Source organism: Eumetopias jubatus, unplaced genomic scaffold (genome assembly GCF_037043125.1).
Source record: "Eumetopias jubatus isolate StellerSeaLion01/CBP00866 unplaced genomic scaffold, mEumJub1_p1.0 scaffold_8, whole genome shotgun sequence".
Taxonomy (NCBI): domain Eukaryota; kingdom Metazoa; phylum Chordata; class Mammalia; order Carnivora; family Otariidae; genus Eumetopias; species Eumetopias jubatus.
Genome location: NW_028274814.1, coordinates 85623438 through 85640758, shown reverse-complemented (window position 1 = coordinate 85640758; position 17321 = coordinate 85623438). Strand labels below are relative to the sequence as shown.

Genomic DNA, 17321 nt, shown 5'->3' with positions numbered 1-17321 from the left:
GGAGGCAAGCAAGGAAACCCAGTAGGGATACACAGAAGCCATGAGAAGCACCAAAGGGCCAGTTACCTTCCTAGGCTTTCAGTTGCCCCAGTGTTTCAGTCATGCATTTTTTCCATTCATCTCAGAAGCTCCAAGGTATGAGCAGAGAGGACACATAGGGGTACGCTCTAAAATGGGGATAGTGGGTGCCTGGCTGGCTCAGTTGGTAGAGCATGTGCCTCTTGATCTCCAGGTCATGAGTTCATGCCCCACATTGGGCATACAGCTTGCTTACTTACAAAATAAAATAAAATAGGGGTCAGAAGGGTGAATGTGGTAGATGATCTTGGGACAAGAGAACTGAGCTGTTGGCAAAGGAGGAATGGAGTCCCACTGGAGAGGGACAGAATTAACACTGGGACTGAGGTGATGGTCTGGGGGAAAAAATGAAGAGAATGGGATACTATCTTTTGTTAAAAACTACAAACAACCTAGATTGATGTCCTCCAGTAGTGGAATGGTTGAAAAATTACATGATAAGTTAATGAAAAATTGTATCTATATTTTAATGAGGTACTTTTTTTTTTTAAAGATTCATTTATTTTTAGAGAGAGAGTGAGAGAGTATGCAAGCGGGGGACAGGGGCGCAGAGGGAGAGACTCTCTCAAGCAGACTCCATGCTGAGTGCAGCCCAACACAGGCTCAGTCCCACAACCCTGAGATCATGACCTGAGCCAAAATCAAGAATCGGATGCTTAATCAACTGGCACCCCTATTTTATGAGGTAAGTCTATGTATAGTGACACGAAAAAGTCTCCAGGATATATTGTCAAGTGGGGAAAACAAACAAACGTGTGTAAATATATAGAAAAACATCTGGAAGGATATATACCACGCTGTCAAATGCCATTACATGCAAGTAAGGGAGTGGGACCGGGAAGGGATAAAGATTTACAACACCACGGAGTCATCATTGAATTTATTTTATTTTCAAGGTATCTATGTACATCAAGTAAATACACACTGGGGTTTGTGCGGCTTGGTTTGTCTTCCACACTGGCATGCAACATTTTGGCAGATGTGAGTGGGCAGACCAGGTGCCCCTTGTGGTGACCCTGGCTCTCTGGAAAGGGATGCTGGGGTGGGGGGGATGTAGAGTGAAGCTTCTGGTGAAGGCCTTGCGTGCGTGTTCTTATTTATGTAAGTGAATTAGATTCCCCTTACATCTCTCTCCTCATCTGCCCAACACCTTCACGTTTTCTTATGCGTTTTAAAAGAATTATTTGGTGGCAAGATTACCTAAAGCCCACTGGCTTCTCAGCTGCCCTGTTGGCAAATATTAGCTCAAGTCCACAGGTGCACAGGCATCTTCCTTCTTCTCCCATTGGGCCTTTCCCTCTCTGCTCTGAGTTAGGGGCTTGGGGCAGGGGAGCCAAGCTGAACCCCTTTCCCTCAGAGCAGTGGCTTGCAAACTACTCTACAGAACCCTCAGGTTCTGAACTCTTAGGACCATTCAAGAGCTCCTCCACTAACGAAGCATTTTCCACCAAATCAAGAAAATGTAAACTGCCCAGGTTTGCGTCACTTTGGGTTATTTTTTATATCAGGATTCTATATAAGATTTATTTTTAAAAATGTTTGAATATCGCTGCCTTGGATTTACTCTACACCCTTCTGGTAGATTTTTCCCTGCATTTTTCCATAATTGCTAAGAGGGGCCCAACAGGTGAAGGAAGAAGGAACTTTTTCCCTTGAAGGAGTCCCAGGCCAATACGGCCTGCATTTATAAGCTGGCACTCACCCCAAGCTTTCTTTCTTGCCTTAGAAGCTAGGTGATGGTTGCCCTGCTGCTGGGGGATCCTGTTCTTCCATCCTACGTAAGACTGGGTGTCTGGACACCAGACTTTCTTGATTTGGACTTTGTTGATTTTGACCTCCACTCTCCACCCCTGTAGTTACCTAGAAAACCACCTTAGCACCATGTGGAAGGAAAGGATGTCTGAAACCAAAATAACAGTCCTATCAATTACATGGGGCAGTGTTGGGGGGAGAGAACTCCCCCCTCACCCCCCCCCCCGTCTGGAAAATCTGCTCTGCCCATTTCTTCAAAGTGCACTTAAAACCAGATGGGGACATTATCAAAGGAATTCTGTCAAACAAAAAAAATTTTTTATGCATCATGGGGAAAAGTCAGGCTCTAGCCGGAAAGGAAAGCATCTTGAGATAGGTATTTTGCCAATGAACTGGAAGGTCCCAAACCAAAAGGTGGACATGAGAAGAACATGCAGCCCAATATGGGACAGAGAAAAGAATCCAGCTCATTACTGTGGCAAAAAATACTTGGAATTTCCCAGCCTGTTCACCCCCAACCCCACAGAAGCAATTCGCTGACTACACGTGCCTGTAACTATCACCGGACATATGAGCAGCCATTGACAGACTGTTGGGAAGGGTCTGCCTCCTCAGGTTTTCCAAATACTTTAAAGCAACTCTAGGTTCTGTTCATGAGTTCTGGGGCAGAGAATATCAAAAGGAGTTTTGAGGAGAAAGGGAAATGGTCCCTTGAACAATCCATGTCCTCGGTCATCGGGGCAGGGGGTCAGGGGACAGGAAGAGGAAGGCAAAAGGTACAAAAAGGGAGGGTGGTTCAGTTGAGGGGTATATGAAGAAAATTCTACGTGTCAGGTAGCAGTCCTTCCAGGTTACCCTCCCCTGTGCTGTCGGTGAAAAAGGAGGGGGAGAGTCTGTTTCTGTGTCTTCTTCTGACGCTAAGACATTCTTCCACTTAAGGCTTTGTGTGTGTGCGTGCGTGTGTCCGCGCGTGCGTGTGTGCACGTGCGTGTGTGTGTGTGAAGGGTCATGGTCCTCTAGCTCCCATTTTTCCTTTTATCATCTCCATGACTAATACCACTCAGTGTGAGAGACGCGTGTTTGAAAGAAGAAACACTCACCCTCCTCCCTATTGCCCCAAATGAGGAGAGTGAGTATACTATGCTTAGAAATTGCTAAATACATCATTAGATACTTAGAGAGTAAGACAGAGAGGAGAGAGACATAGCAGCAGCTTTTGATATACAGATACAGAGTACAAAGAGGTACAGAGTAAGAGAAGACATCAAACAGTACAGTTGAACAACTAGGGTTGGGAGGGAGGTGTTAGTATCAGAGACCACAGGTTTGCAGCATGCTGAGAGGAGAGGCCTCAGGCCCTCTTAGAAACTGGGGAAGAAAGAGAAAGAGGTTGTGAGGAACCACCTTGCAGCCCAGCCACTCAACAGGAACAGGGTGGCATTTGTACAAACTTCGACTTACAGTCTTGTTCCTTTAATGCCACCAACTGGACCCCACTCCCCCAGGGCCTGCTCCTCTCCCCCAGGCCTTCCTCTTTCTTCCCCATCCCTCCTCCCTTGCTCCTCACGCCCTTCTGCCTCTGTGTGCCTGGCCTACTACCCTGGAAAGCCCCCAGAGAGGGCTTGGCATGGACGCAGCCCAGTGAGCGACTGGCCCTATTCCTCTCATTTCTAGTTCTCCAGAGATCCAAAGGGGACAATAAGACAGGCTCCTAATGTCTAGTTCTGGGCCCTAAAGCCAGTGAGAAGCCTGGTGACACACAAGCACCGGGAAGGTGCCTGAGCTGCTGGAAGAGAGGACCTGGGGACAGAGGTGGAACGAGGGGGCTACGAGGGGGAACACAGCTATTTACTACCTCCACGGAGCAAGGTGGCAGGGGAGTGCTGACGCTGCAGTGTGGAGACAACAAGTCAGACCTCCTGGGGCATTTCCTAAAGCTTACTGGTGACCTACGCAGATAGGAGATGTATGGGACACAGGTACAGGAATGAAGCCAACACCTCCTTTACTGGAGGTATCTTGGTTCAGAAAATACCTATCCATCCAAAATTCTTTTAGGGTGGAGGCAGACAGGGGGTTGAGATGATCTCTCAAGGTCTCCTAATATCCACTACATTCCGGGGGCGGGGTGTGGCTCTAGACGGACATCACCCCTGCTCACTCTTTTTGACATGTGGCAGTGACCCCTAGTGGCCGAAAAGCAGTACTGTGGTTACTGCTTTGGCCAAAAGGAAAGCATCAGCGGGGGAGGAGGGGAGGTCAGTGTCTGGAGCCTGGGGGCCAGGAGGGGCCTATCCCCCAGGCAGGGAAAGCAGGAGCTGAGGGACGACTATATAGTAAAAGTTTTGAGATGATGAAAAAAAGCAGGAGAAACAAAGAGGCTGAGGGCCAGACAGGAGGCAACCGGAGGCTGGTCAGAGGAAGCAGCCTGAAGCTACCTGAAAGTGCAGGTATGCGGCAGTCCATGAGGGAGATTAGCTGGCTGCCGTCTCTTGGTGGAGAGGGAAAAGCTTGGTCTGGTCCTCAGCCTCATAGCCGCAAGGCAGGTCACTCCTAGAAGAACAGACCCAGCATTGTCAGCTCCGAATAGAGGAAAACATCCCTGTCACTTTGCTCTCATAGCATCCCTGTGAGACAACAAAAGGTAGGGACTATTCAGGATTTACAGGAATACAAGGAAAACCAAGGCTGGAGAGATGGAGCTGACTTGCCCAAGATCACAGAGTTCCCAAAGGAAGGAGACAAAGCCAGGTCATCAGATGGCCATGGCACTCCCCCAGCCCCCACGACAGAGTGGAGAGAAGCCACAGGTGGGATTGGAGGAGAGGATGTGCTCTCTGTACCAAGAGGCAGGGGATGAGTGGCTCCTCGGGACAACCCGGTGATGACGAGAATGGTCCTCATTTCCTCCTCCTTTCCCTACAGGCTCCAGAGAACCTCTAAGTAGGGCACGAGGGAAATTTAACCATTTCTTCTGGTCCCACCCAGAGAACTCAAGAGCAATGGGGACGGGTGTACCTGTTGTCATTGATATCTGTGGCATTTCCTGAAGACATCATCATTGAGAATACAGGATTAGGAGAAGAAAAAAGGAGACGGGGTGTTAGAAGCCATCTCCCCAAACCCTCTCTCATCCTGACCCCTTAAGAGAAAAAGGTAAGACTTTGGAGTATAGCTGCCACCTGGGTCTGTGGCTCTGTATTTTCAACTCCCCCAAGCTGCCTGATCATTTTGTTGGAGAAAGTTCTCCCTGACCCCTTCTGAAGGAAAGGAGAAAGGGGAAGACAGGGGAGGGTGGGGACAGGCACGGCAATAGGAGGAATCTACTTCTAAGACTCCAAGACCCTGAAGGGATGGGCAGCGTTCAAGCTGTAGGCACAGGGTCACTTACTTTTCTTCTACTTTTCAACTTGCCCTGGGGATCCCAAAGGCTGGTCACCCATCTTTTTCACTCACCATTGTCCATGTTGGCCTTCTGGTAGGAAGCCAGGGGCCCGCCGGAAGATGTGGCCCCGCTGCTGGTACAGGAGTTTGCAAAGCTGGGTGGAGCAGAGGAGAGAGATGATGCCTCTGGCACCCACCCTCCGATATCTGAGGACCCGTAATCCCCGTGGGGATGGAGCCGTACACCCCTCCTGTCCCCAGAGAACAGAGGACAACAAACAGCACCACAGGCTGAGAGGGCAATGCCCACCTTCTAACCGTAGGTGTGAAGTTGAGAAGGGGTTTGAGATGAAGCTACTTAGGAAAGGAATTAAGTGTCAGCCAGCAGCTGACCCAACCTATGCCTTACAGAGAGCACAGAGCCTTGGGTTGGGACTCCAGCCCACGCCCGGGGCCCACTCACTACATGTCTGAGGTGGAGCTGGGCGCAGCCTGCAGGTACAAGTTCTGGTAGTTCTGGAAGAGGCTGTTGGTGTAACTGATGCACTCAGGGCTCCGGGTGCCATAGGGGTTGGTGGGTGAAGATGCTGGGTAGTGGCCGGGCCGGACGGGTTTGGCTGTGGTAAAGTAAGGAAAATGACCATGAGGAGGCCGTTTCCCTGCAGTTGCCCCGGTCCTGGAAGTCACGGAGCTGGAGCTGAACCGAGCTGCTCATGACATCACTCACTTTTATACATTTTGGGGGGATGGTAGTGGGGTGATGCTGGGGTGGAGGTAGGAGAGAAAGCAATCATCTAGTTGCCTGACCCTTAGGAACGTGCTGATCTCCCCCTGCGGTAATTCCACCTGGGCTGCTGCCACCTACAGCCACTCACCAATCTGAGCAGAATGGCCCCGCTTGCCGGAGCTCTTGTACCGGACGGCCTCCTTGATGCGGTCCACCTCCTGCTGGTACCGGCGCTTGTCCTTCATGGCTCCTTCCTTGGCCTCCTTCAGTGCACCCTCCAGGGCCTTAACTCTCTCAGCCGTAGCCCTAAGTCGTTTTTCCAATTTAGGAAGCTCACAACGCAGATCTGCATTGTCACGTACCAGCTGTGGGGTAAGCCCGAGGGAAGAGGCCAAGGCAAAGCCGGAGACCCAAGAGAGAGCCAGCGGTGGAGCGTGGGGGTGCGGGGCAGGGAGAGAGAATAAAGAGAAATCAAGTCAGGGAAGACGGAGACAGCACTCTTTCCTCGAAAGGCCTCGTTCCCTTGACCTAACTGCTCTTCTGGCCTGTTTTTTCCTTCTCCCGGAGCAAACAGTGGTCAGGCATGAAAAAGTCACATCATTTTCTGAGTAGCAAAACGTGCCAGCTCCACTGTAGCCCAGAACTCTTGGGACAGTGCTCCGTCCCAGTCTTTTCCTGGCCTCGATACCCACCCCCCAATACCTCACCGCTTGTGCCAGACCAACAGCCCCAGGGCAACCGTGGGGATGAGGCACCCCTCACCCAGAGATGGCTTTGTAGGCATGCACAGGGCGGGACAGCAAGAGCGCAGGGGCAGTCTGGAAGGTGGATATGGTTTTGAGGGCAGGTTAGGTGCAGTGGATAGCAGGAGCAGAAGCTGAAACATGGGAGCCCCCCTCACCCCCCACCCACACACATTCACACAGCACCCCACAGGAAGGAAAGAAAATGTTTGAAGGCTCACAAACATTTGTGCTCGTTACCTTCACATTCAAGGATTTCCTGGGTTGTCCTTCCCCCATTTAATTTAAGCTAGAGAGTGGTAGCAACCACCTTGCAGCCAGAGAAGACTTCCTGATCTTTTTATAGGATTGCGCACAATAACGGGGGGGGGGGGGGGGGGGCTCCGGCCTGCAGGAGCCGGCCTTGGAGGATACCAGGTAAGCTGGTACAGCAGGGAGCCCAGGGAGAAAGAGCAGAGCCTGGAAATACATAAGTGCCCCTTCCACTTTGGACAATTTAAAGATTGTAAACAATGGTTGGCTGTGACAAGAGTTCAGCTTAATTAAGACTAGGGCTGAAGGCCTGGCTATTTAATAGTCTGTGAACTGAGAAGTTTCTACATCTCTCTCATTTCCCTTTCTAGTCTTGCGTCTGCAGAGGTAGGACATTGTGAGGAGGCCTCCGTCATCTAGGTGAGTTGTTTTTGGTCTTTGGGACTTTGAGCAGAGAGAGGCAGCGGCTTCAGTGAGGAAAAAGGAAACAGTCTGTGGTTTCCCGACACATCCGACACTGGATAAGCCTGGAGGGCATGATGCCGAGTGTAATAAGCCAGCCACAAAAGGACAAATCCTGCAGGATTCCACTTATAGGAAGTACTTCAAGGAGTCAAAATCATAGAGAACAAAAGAAGAATGGTGGTTGCCAGGGGCTGGGAGGGAGGGGGATGGGAGTTACTGGGTAGTGGGTATAGAGGTGCGGTTTTACAAGATGACAGGGATGGGGAAGGACGGTGGGGGTGTTGCACATTTAATGTGCATTTAATGCATTTAATACCACTGAACTTAAAGATTGTTCTGGTGGCAAATTTTATGTGTATTTTACCACAATAAAAATATTGGGAAAAAACAAGCAATTCTGCATGCATTTGGACAGAGAAGGAAAGTGAACACAGAGAAAGGAACATAGGTCTGCAGAACTGATTACAAATGTTTCTTCCCTGGACTTTGAACTTTTCCGGAATGTTGTTACATTGTTATACTGCTGTATAATAAGCAAAGGGGGAAAGATGATAGTACAGCCCTCTGCGGGCCCAGATAAAATAAATATACCCTGCAGATTATCACTGGGCCACAGTTCTGGGATTTTTTAAAAATTATTTATGTTAAAAAAAAAAAAAGATGTGCCACGTATCTGCTACATATGCTGGGCATTGCAATGAGAAATTTAAGCTCCGGTTTAGTGAGAATATGAGTCTAGATCAAATGTTCAGGTGGGTTTGAAAGCAAGGGAATAAAGTATAGATTAGGGTTTATTTCACGAGTCAGTTAGAAGAGCCAGTTGACACACTGTGGCATGTCTTCAAGGCTCAGATATTTGGCGCTAGCGAGGGTGCTCCTGCTCTGTATGCACCAAACATTTCCTGTCCTGACTCCTTTGGACTGCCCCTTCTAGCTCCCCACCCCATACCTTTGAAACCCAGTCATCCACCTAGGGAGCCGCAGCAGCAAGGAGGGGGACAGAGAGGCAGCAACTTAATACACAGGAGTTTCAACCAGGCCCACCCAGGGGCTGGTTGCGCCATCTGGAGGACATCCTTTAATTACCCTGCATGCCTGCCCCAGGTCTATGCAGATGGAGTTCTCTCCGTGAGAGAAAGCCCAACTTCCCTGGCTTCTCCTTGCCTCTGACCAGTATCCCTCCTGTGTAGTTACAGCCCCGTGCCTCTGAAACCTCTACCAGTTTCAACCTCTCCCTCCAAATCCATAGGCCTGGGGGATTTCACTTTGAGCAGAGGCAGTTGGGAGCTTTGAGAAGGGAGAACAGGCATGGAACAAAGAACAGGGTAAAAGTGGAACCAAACATGGATAAAGAAGGGATTCATAGGAAAAGTAAAGGGAAAAGTAAGGAAAACATGCAAAAGCAGATTTCCTAAACCCAAGGGACCTCGGAGGATTTGGGTCTCCTAGGCACCTAGCCTCGAGAGTTCTCTTCACCCCTTCCCCTACTCTTACCTGTTTGTGAACCTTTGTAAGCTGTTCCAGGTTGTTCTCAAGAAAGGAAATCTTCTGCTTTTGGGAGTGAATCCCCCCACTGTCCTCGGGCTCCATTTCTGCACTCTGATGAAAGACGGGGGGAAAGATGTGGCTGTCCCAGGCCAAAAAGGTCTCACCCACACCAGGTCAAGCCATCTCCACTGGAGGCCACAGGGGTTGGAGAAACCTGTGGGCAGGGGACAGTACAGGGGCTGGGAAGATTCCAAGGATGGCACTCACTTTCTTGACTCGAGTCGTGACGTCTTGAACGAACAGCTTGCGAAGGTTGTGGAGGGTCTGGAGTTCCCGGGCCTGGAAAGAATGATGACACATTGTGGGTAGCCAAATACCAGGTCAATATTTTCACTCCAAAATTATAGGAAGCGTCAGTCTATCTGGGCAGGTGAATCACTCATCCTTTAGGAAAAGATGTGTCCTGATTATGCCACAGACTGACACTGTATAAGGAATGGGGTTATGGAGAAGTCAGGGAAAGAAATGAAGCCCCCACCTCACCCTGTTAACTTGGCACAGAGGGAAACCACTCACAACTGTCTCCTCCAGACCCTTGAGGTCCTGCTTGGACTGTTCATGTCGCTCGTACAGAAATCTGGGGCGAGAAGGAAACACAAGAGTCCCTCAGGACTGTCCTTCCTCCCTCTCTCCTCCCTCTCCATTCCTTTGATCTAGACTTTATTATTACTTATTATACAAGTTTCTCATGTTTGCTATGTAGAAATTAGAAAAGAAAACTAAAGTAAGATGAGTTTCATAAAAAGCCCATAATTCTACTACTGACAGATCAAACCAACATAACATTCTGGTGTCAGTCTTTCCAGACTCTTACTTCTATGCAGGTATATCCCACAAAAATTGTATGGGAATCATACCATTCATATTGTTTTGTAGCCTGCTTTTCACCCTTAACAGAACATCACAGGCATCTTTCCAGGCCAGGGCAGCTAATATTCAATAGAGGTCATTTCTGAACGTCTCTCTCTCTCTCTCTCTCTCCTTTTTTTTTTTTTTTTTGGTCCTTCCCACCCCATCCTATGACTCGTCTGAGGCATTTGCTTCCTGTGGCCACCCTTTCCCCACCTGCATCGTGCCCTGCCTCTGCAGGTGTGCATGAGTAGTGGTCTGGGCCATCACTCACGTCAGCTCCTGGAGTTTGCTGCTCTTCTCATGTTCTTCGTTCTTCAGCTTCTCGTAGTCAGCCTGAAGCTTCTCTAGCTCTAATTGCAGCTTCTGATTCAGGCTGCAGAGGGCAAGGAGGTGTTGGAGAGAACAAAAAGGTTATTAATGAGTGGGAAAGGGAAGACCAGCCCTGCAAAAGTTTTCCTTCTGGTACAAGTGGGTCTGGTCAGGACTGATGGATGCATCTACTTTCGAATTATCGGAGGCAGATGCAGGCCATGGTTTCCACGACAGAGTGAGAAGCCATGGGCTACCCAATCACAAGAGCTCAAGGAGAAGAACTAGTCCTCACTCCCGTGCCTCCTGGAGCTGGGCTACAAAGCTGTGGCATGGTCAGGGGGAGTGGCCCGTGGAAGTGAACAAACCAGACCCTGGGCCAAGAGGGAGCCGTGGAGGCCGGAGCCACCCAGGGGGACTCTTACTTGGAGGCCGGAGCCACCCAGGGGGACTCTTACTCTTTGAGCTCATCGATGGTCTTCTGCTTCTCATTGATCTCATCCCGGAGCCGGGCCAGCTGCCGGTGATGGGCCTCCCTGTGACTCTCCATCTGTACCTCCAGGGCCTTCTGCGAACAGCCCCACCCCACGCTCAAAGCCAGACTCCCAGGCACCAGCTGGGAGAGGGCCAGCGCGGCCGTGCTGGGCCCTGGCTATGCCCCGGCTGTGCCCCCCTGCCCCTTCCCCACTTGCCTTTACATCATCTGCATCCTGTGTGTCTGGCTCCTTGTCCTTCAGGGCCACTTCATGCACAGTTTCTGAGGGAAAGAGGGAAAGGAGCACGGCTTACATCACACCTACCTCCTCCAGAAAGAACTTCACTTTGCGACCAGAGTTGTAGGTAGGGCAGGGGACATGGACCTTCAGGGATATGGGCCCTCAGGGATATTCTTCTGGGTTAGGACAGTGCGATTTGATACGACAGGGAAAGAGATCCACGGAGGGTTTCATGGCTTGTGTACAATAAGCTACAGGCCAAAGCTTCCACAATCTCAGTCTAATGCATGGGAGGAGCATGCTGTTAGGAGGTCTATTTGATGTTTGTGGCTTTTCCTCCCTGCCCGCCTCCAGGATCTCAGATCCCAGGTCATGTGGTTTAGAGGTTGAAGAAGGCCTCACCCTGGGCCTGCAGCTTGGCCAGCTCGTCGCTCAGGGAGTCATAGGACTCTTCCAGGTGCCGCTTCTTTAGTTCCACACTCTGCATATATTCTGTAAGCGAGCGGATCTTGGCCTCATGCTAATGGGGGAAGGGTTAGTGAGCGGAAGAAGAGGGATGGAGTCAAGGACACAGCTGGGTGACACTGACCTCTGCAGCTTTCCTCCCAGGTCCTCCCCGTCTGCTGCACCGGCCTGAAGACACAGGGCCAGGGGCCCTTTCTTTGGAGACCCTTCCTTTAGACCCCATCAGCTCAGAGGGTGGTATCCCCTCTGAACCTTCCCTTCCCTGGCCTGGACCCTCCCCAGCTAGCCCAGGCTCTTCTGTCCTGGACTGTGGTTGACCCTAGGCCCTTGACATGACGGCAGGTGCTGGGAGTCTTATCCCATAGTCACAGAATCGTCCTCCTTCCCACGGCATGCCAAGACTCTCAGGGCCCGGCGCTCACCTGGGAGATGAGGAGCTGGCAGGATGAGAGCTCCCGCCCAGTCACCTCCATCTTGCGATGACATTCAACCTGCAGGTTCTCTAGCTGCCGGCAGCGCTTGACCACAGACTTGACTTCCGACTTGATTTTGCTGATATAGAGTCGGGCCACTGTGAACTCCTCCTCGATGGCTCCGCTGATCTCCACCGGCTGCAGGGTGGGAGAGGGCAGGAAGAGGTGCTTCTCGGCTGCAGGGAAGCTTTTTCCCATTCCCGTGCATTCTGCCCATCCCCGCACACACCCGCACACACACAGACTCGGGTGGCACACGTATCTTCCAAACAACTTTTAGCTGCTATCACCTGGCATTTCATACTAAATCCTTCTCCCTGCACTTAAAGATCCAATTCTGACAGTCACCCTCTTCCATCTTATAAAGCAATGTGATTTGGAGTCACATTGATCTGCTTGATCAGCCCGATGGTCACTGTTACGGATTTGTGTATCTCATTCCCAGCTCTGTGCCTCACCTCTCATGCCAGCTATATGCACATCTCTATGGCCTTTTATTCAGCACCCTCTAGAAGGTGTATTTACAGCTGAGGCTATGCAAATTCTACTTGTTTTCCCGGGTCTAGTTTAAAGGCATGTTTCCTGGCTCTTTGGCCCACCTTCCTCCGTATCCCTGAGGGCCTGGGTGGTGCCCCCCTGCCTCTCCCACCAGTGCCCAGAGCAAGAATGACCTGCTGCCCCCAGCCCCACTCACCAGCTTAATCTCCCCGTTGCCCACGATGACACTGAACTCACTCAGGTCCTTCATCAGCCCATTCAGCACCTCTGCAATTCGCTTCCGCTGGTGTCCACTGACCTCTTGTAGCCGCTGCAACTCAGACTCCAGAGCCAGCATGGTGGCCTGGGGACAGCCCCTCATGTCATCCGCTGCCATCTGCCCACCACCCTCCCTAGCCCGGGCAGAGCCTCTGCCTTGTATATGACCCCGAGGGCTGCTACAGAGAGAACAAAGGCCCTGCCCAAGGGTCTGGGAGAGACAGGGGTCAGGAGGGCGAAGGGTGGTGACAGGGCAGGAGAGGGTCCCCTAGCACACAGCACAGCAGGGCAAAGGTACGAGTGTGATGTGGCCCCTGGGGCACAGAGGTCCCTTGGGACGTGGCGGATGTTCTAGAGGCCAGGGGGTTCCTGGACCCCGGTCAGACACTCACCACCTTCTGAGACAGCTCATCCACCAGAAGCTGGTTTTGCTGGCTCTTCTCCTCCACTTCCTGGGACTTCTGGTCATAGTTCACAGCCAGCTCCTCCAAGGCCTGCAGCACCTCCTTTACCTCCTCCTTAGCAGCATCGTTCTCTGACTGCAGGTGGCTCAGCTCCCGCTGGACCTTCTCGTTGTCTCCTCGAGTGGATACCAGCAGCTTGGAGGAAGAGGCAAGGCACGTGAGGGGGTCTGCTGCCAGCGACCGCCTCTATGTCCCCCTGGTCTGGGGAAGCCGAGAACACTGCCCCAGATGGGGCCTCTCTGGCACCCTAAGCCTGGAGGGCAGAGCTCCAGGAGAGGGACAAGGGTCAAAGCAAGAATCAAGAGGAAGTGGGCTGTAGGTTTCACGGAAGGAAGAAGCACCCAGACTCCAAATCTGTGTTTTACACAAAGCCCCAGTTAAGTCCCCAGACTTCAATAGTTTTGGGCGGGGGGGTGACCAAGCCCGACACAGAAGACTAAGCCCTTCTTCTATCTGGTTGTAAAAGGTCTTTTATGCCTTTTAGGGAACACATCGCTCTCCTCTCATGTCTTGCCCTCCTTCCCATTACCTCTTCCTGGTCCAGCATCTGCTGCTTAAGCTTCTCTATGAGCTGGCTCTGCTGGTTGATCTCATCGTCCTGTTGGAGGCAAGGGGGAAAGATGGAGTGAAGGGAAGCTCCATCGAGTCTGGACTTACGGAGGTGGGGCAGAGGTAGGATCCTGACAAAAATCCAGACAGTTCAGGCTTTGAGTTAGAAACCCCATATCCTAAAAAGAAGTTTTTCCCTCAGTCTCTTGCCTCACTCCTGCCCTCACTTTCAAATTCCTTTCTCCCTGGAAGGTGGTATAACCTTGACAATACACAGCAAAAGCCTTTAGGTTAAAGTGCATGTCCTCTAACCTAGAAATCCCACTTTAGTGCTCCATTCTAATCAAATCTTTCAAAAGCAAAGTCTTGGGCCTCAGAGGCAAAGATAGTGCTTTCAGAATTACTTACAAGAGCAAGAACAAGCTACTAAAAGCAAAGAAGACTAGAAGCCTTAGAAGACTAGAAATAAACAAATGGTTCAATACATTTTGATAAATGGACTGTTAGGCAGCCATTTAAAAAATACTTTTGTAAAGAATTGTTAACAAAGTAGGAAACTGCTCCTTATACAATGTAGAATGAAGAAATCAGATGCAAAGTTACATATACAGTGTATCTCAATTGCATGTTCTACGTATGGAGAAAAGCAGAATGTTCATAGTATTATTTATGAATGGTGCGATGATGGATGACTTACATCTTCTTCAATATGTTTTTATTTCTCTTCTAAATTTCTTTTTTTTTTAAAGATTCTATTTATTTATTTATTTGAGAGAGAGAGAGAGAGAGAGAGGATGAGAGGGGGGAGGGTCAGAGGGAGAAGCAGACTCCACCCTGAGCAGGGAGCCCGATGTGGGACTCAATCCCGGGACTCCAGGATCATGACCTGAGCCGAAGGCAGTCGCCTAACCAACTGAGCCACCCAGGCGCCCCTCTTCTAAATTTCTTAATAGTACAATTTTTTATTAAGTTTAATTTTAATTCCAGTATAGTTAACATACAGTGTTTTATTAGCTTCAGGTGTATGATATTGTGATTCAACAATTCTAAACATTACTCAGGGCTCTCTTCCACAGGTTCAAAAATGAGCATTTGTCCCTTTTTTAAAATAAAAAGAAGAAGGCAGGACAAGCGAATTCCTTAATCCCTCCCTTCTCATCCCACCAACCTCCCCTCTGTGCCCCGGGTGTCCTCACCTTGTCATCGAGCTGCTTATAGAGGCGGCGGATCTCCTCCTCGTATTTCTGCCGCTCCTCAGGCGCAATGCGCACCACAATGGATGAGTTGTCGTTCACAGGGGTCTCCTCACAGAGCTCAGCTCCCAGGGCTGCCTCATCCCCAGCCAGGCGCTCCGTCTCAGGCACATTCTCTCCTGGCCAAGAGGCAGAATAAGGTGAGGGATGGGAGAAGAGAAAGCTGCATCCAGAAGTCCTTCCTCCCTCACTCCTCAACGCCAAGACCTCCAGGCAGGTCTCCATCTCTTTTGCCAAGTGCACGTTCAACATTTTCTGGGGGATGGGATAAGGGCGGTCAGCCCCCTCTCCACTTCCCTCACACCACTCGACTGCACCCCTCCAGAAACACAGCCCTCCTGGGAGGTTGGCCTGCCCTGAAGCCCTGCCCCCGACAGGGCGCCACTGGTCCCCTCAGCCTCCTCCTCCCGCCACCTCTCACGCCCAGTGGAACCCTCTCTAACCATTGCGCCACCGGCTGAGCTCAGCCTCTAGCTTGGCGATCGTCTCCTTCTGAGCCTTTGTCTTCTCCTTCTCCTTCTCATATTTCTTCTTCCACTGCTCAGCAGTCAACTCCAGATTCACTGAGGCAGTGTTCTTAATGGTCTTTGCCCTGGGTGAGGAGAACAGGGAGATGAGACCTCCATGAAGGCTTGCGTGACACGGAGGGGAGAGAGCAACAGGGGCTGGCCCAGGAGTAGGGACCCTGCCACTGACCGCTGCCCGAACATCAGGGTGGACTTGGTCTCTGCATCGTTGTAGCTGGACGGTGAGCAGCAGATGAACATAGTTGTCCGGCAGTTTCCTCCCAGAGAGTCCTGGAGAATCCGTGTCATTTTGCTGTCACGATATGGAACGTAGCTTTTCTGGGGGAGGAGGGAGACCATGAATCAGAAAAATACTCAACAAGGGAATCAGGAAGGAGACTGGTGCTGACTAGGGGTCGCGCACCCCATGCATTGGGTATGATGGGACAGGGCCTAAGGGACACTCACTGTGCCCTCGGCCAGTGCAGAGATCACGTTCCCAAGGGCTGACAGTGACTTGTTGATATTCTTTGCCTCATCCAGCACGGCTCCCTCTGCTCCGGTCTTGCTGACCTACCAGAGCATTAAGGGATGAGTGTGTCATGAGAGCTGCAGGGGGAGAGAGGGCTCTTGTGGCCTCTTCTCTACTCAGGGGGAGTCAGTCCAAGGAGGGGAGGAGACAGGGGAAGAGAACAGACAAGGCCCTTCCTCTGTTACCCTAAGCCCTCTTGCCAAAAGCCACCCCCTCCCGCCCCCATATGATACCATCCCATTTATATGAAATGTCCAGAAAAGGCAAATCCACAGAGACAAAAAGTAGATTAGTGGTTGCCAGGGGCTAGGGGAGGGGGAAATAGGGAGTGACTGCTAACAGGTGATGAAAATGTTCTAGAATTAGTAGTGATGGGTGCACAACCTTCCAAGTATCCTAAAACCCATGGAACTGTATATTTCAAAATGGTGAACTTTGTGGTATGTGAATTATATCTCAATCAAAGAGTTATTTTGATTTTAAAAAGTACCCCCCCAGACCTCCTTCCCTACCCACCCCACCCCCAGGTGCCCAACCTTCTCGCTCCCTGCCAGGTCCACTAGATACAGCTTCCCACTGAGCTTCTGCTCGGTCTCCATGTTCTCCTGCTTGATGTTGATGAGGAAGATGCTGTGGCTTCGAGAACTGTGCTCATTCATGTCTGCAGGACAGAGGGAAGGGCGGTCCCTGTACTGACACCTACAGAGCTGAGGCCCTCAGCCCCCAGCCTCCACTGACCACTGGCCGACCCAGGGAGAAAGGGAACCTGCCAGGACTAGCCCCGCCACTGCGTCTCCCAGGCACCTGGGTCGCACACCCAAGAGGAGCCTCTTCTTCTGGAGGACATAGTCTGCCCTTGCTCACTTCCAGTCCCTCAGTCCCACAGCACACGGACAAGCAGCAAGCTCCCAGACTCAAGAGCCCCTTAGATCCCCACTCACTGGTGACAGCCACATGACGATTTGATTTCCCCTCATCAATCACATCTAAAATCTCCTCTGGGCTGGACACAAAGCGTTCGGTACAACCCTGCAGGGGGCGAATGGACAGTTACCCATAAACGTCAATCTGCAGATTATATTACCTGCACGCTGACCAGACAACCTTTCAAAACTGTCTTTTCCAAGCCCTCAGACTCTCCCCAGCCCCTTGGCACATCTCACTCCTCCAAGACATCTGCCCTCCAATTTCCGGGTCTCTGGTCTTCCCTCCTGCCACACCTCAAATCTCAATGCAGTGACCCCCACCCAGGTGCCCCTGTCCCCACTCTCACCTTGACAAATGGCACCCGATTCTTGTCTTCATGCACAGACAGATTCGTCTTGGTCACTGAATCAAGACAATGCAGGTAAGCAAGGCTAGTACCCCCACCCCCAACTCGCACCCTGTAGCCCACTGAGACAGTAGTCTCTTCTATGTGAATAAAGGAGAGGGGCGCCTGGGTGGCCTAGTCAGTTGAGTCCGCCTCAGGTCATGATCTCACAGTCATGAAATTGA

General features: G+C 51.0%; 1 protein-coding gene across 1 annotated transcript in view; it reads right to left on the bottom strand.

The window, feature by feature from the left end:
* Window positions 1-946: 946 nt before the first annotated feature.
* The window catches only part of KIF5A (kinesin family member 5A), a 29389-nt gene continuing 13014 nt past the window's right edge, over window positions 947-17321 (bottom strand). Inside the window, exons 6-28 of the mRNA XM_028110969.2 lie at window positions 17098-17153; window positions 16766-16853; window positions 16361-16485; window positions 15761-15865; window positions 15483-15631; window positions 15230-15378; window positions 14730-14905; window positions 13514-13582; window positions 12913-13119; window positions 12459-12605; window positions 11714-11902; window positions 11229-11346; window positions 10803-10867; window positions 10569-10678; window positions 10073-10174; window positions 9466-9526; window positions 9157-9228; window positions 8896-9000; window positions 6090-6306; window positions 5678-5831; window positions 5287-5369; window positions 4849-4876; window positions 947-4383 (exon numbers count right to left, since the gene is read on the bottom strand). Of these exons, the coding sequence (XP_027966770.1) occupies window positions 4305-4383; window positions 4849-4876; window positions 5287-5369; window positions 5678-5831; window positions 6090-6306; window positions 8896-9000; window positions 9157-9228; window positions 9466-9526; window positions 10073-10174; window positions 10569-10678; window positions 10803-10867; window positions 11229-11346; window positions 11714-11902; window positions 12459-12605; window positions 12913-13119; window positions 13514-13582; window positions 14730-14905; window positions 15230-15378; window positions 15483-15631; window positions 15761-15865; window positions 16361-16485; window positions 16766-16853; window positions 17098-17153 (2654 nt within the window). The 3' untranslated portion in view covers window positions 947-4304. The remainder of the gene's footprint in view (window positions 4384-4848; window positions 4877-5286; window positions 5370-5677; window positions 5832-6089; window positions 6307-8895; window positions 9001-9156; window positions 9229-9465; window positions 9527-10072; window positions 10175-10568; window positions 10679-10802; window positions 10868-11228; window positions 11347-11713; window positions 11903-12458; window positions 12606-12912; window positions 13120-13513; window positions 13583-14729; window positions 14906-15229; window positions 15379-15482; window positions 15632-15760; window positions 15866-16360; window positions 16486-16765; window positions 16854-17097; window positions 17154-17321) is intronic.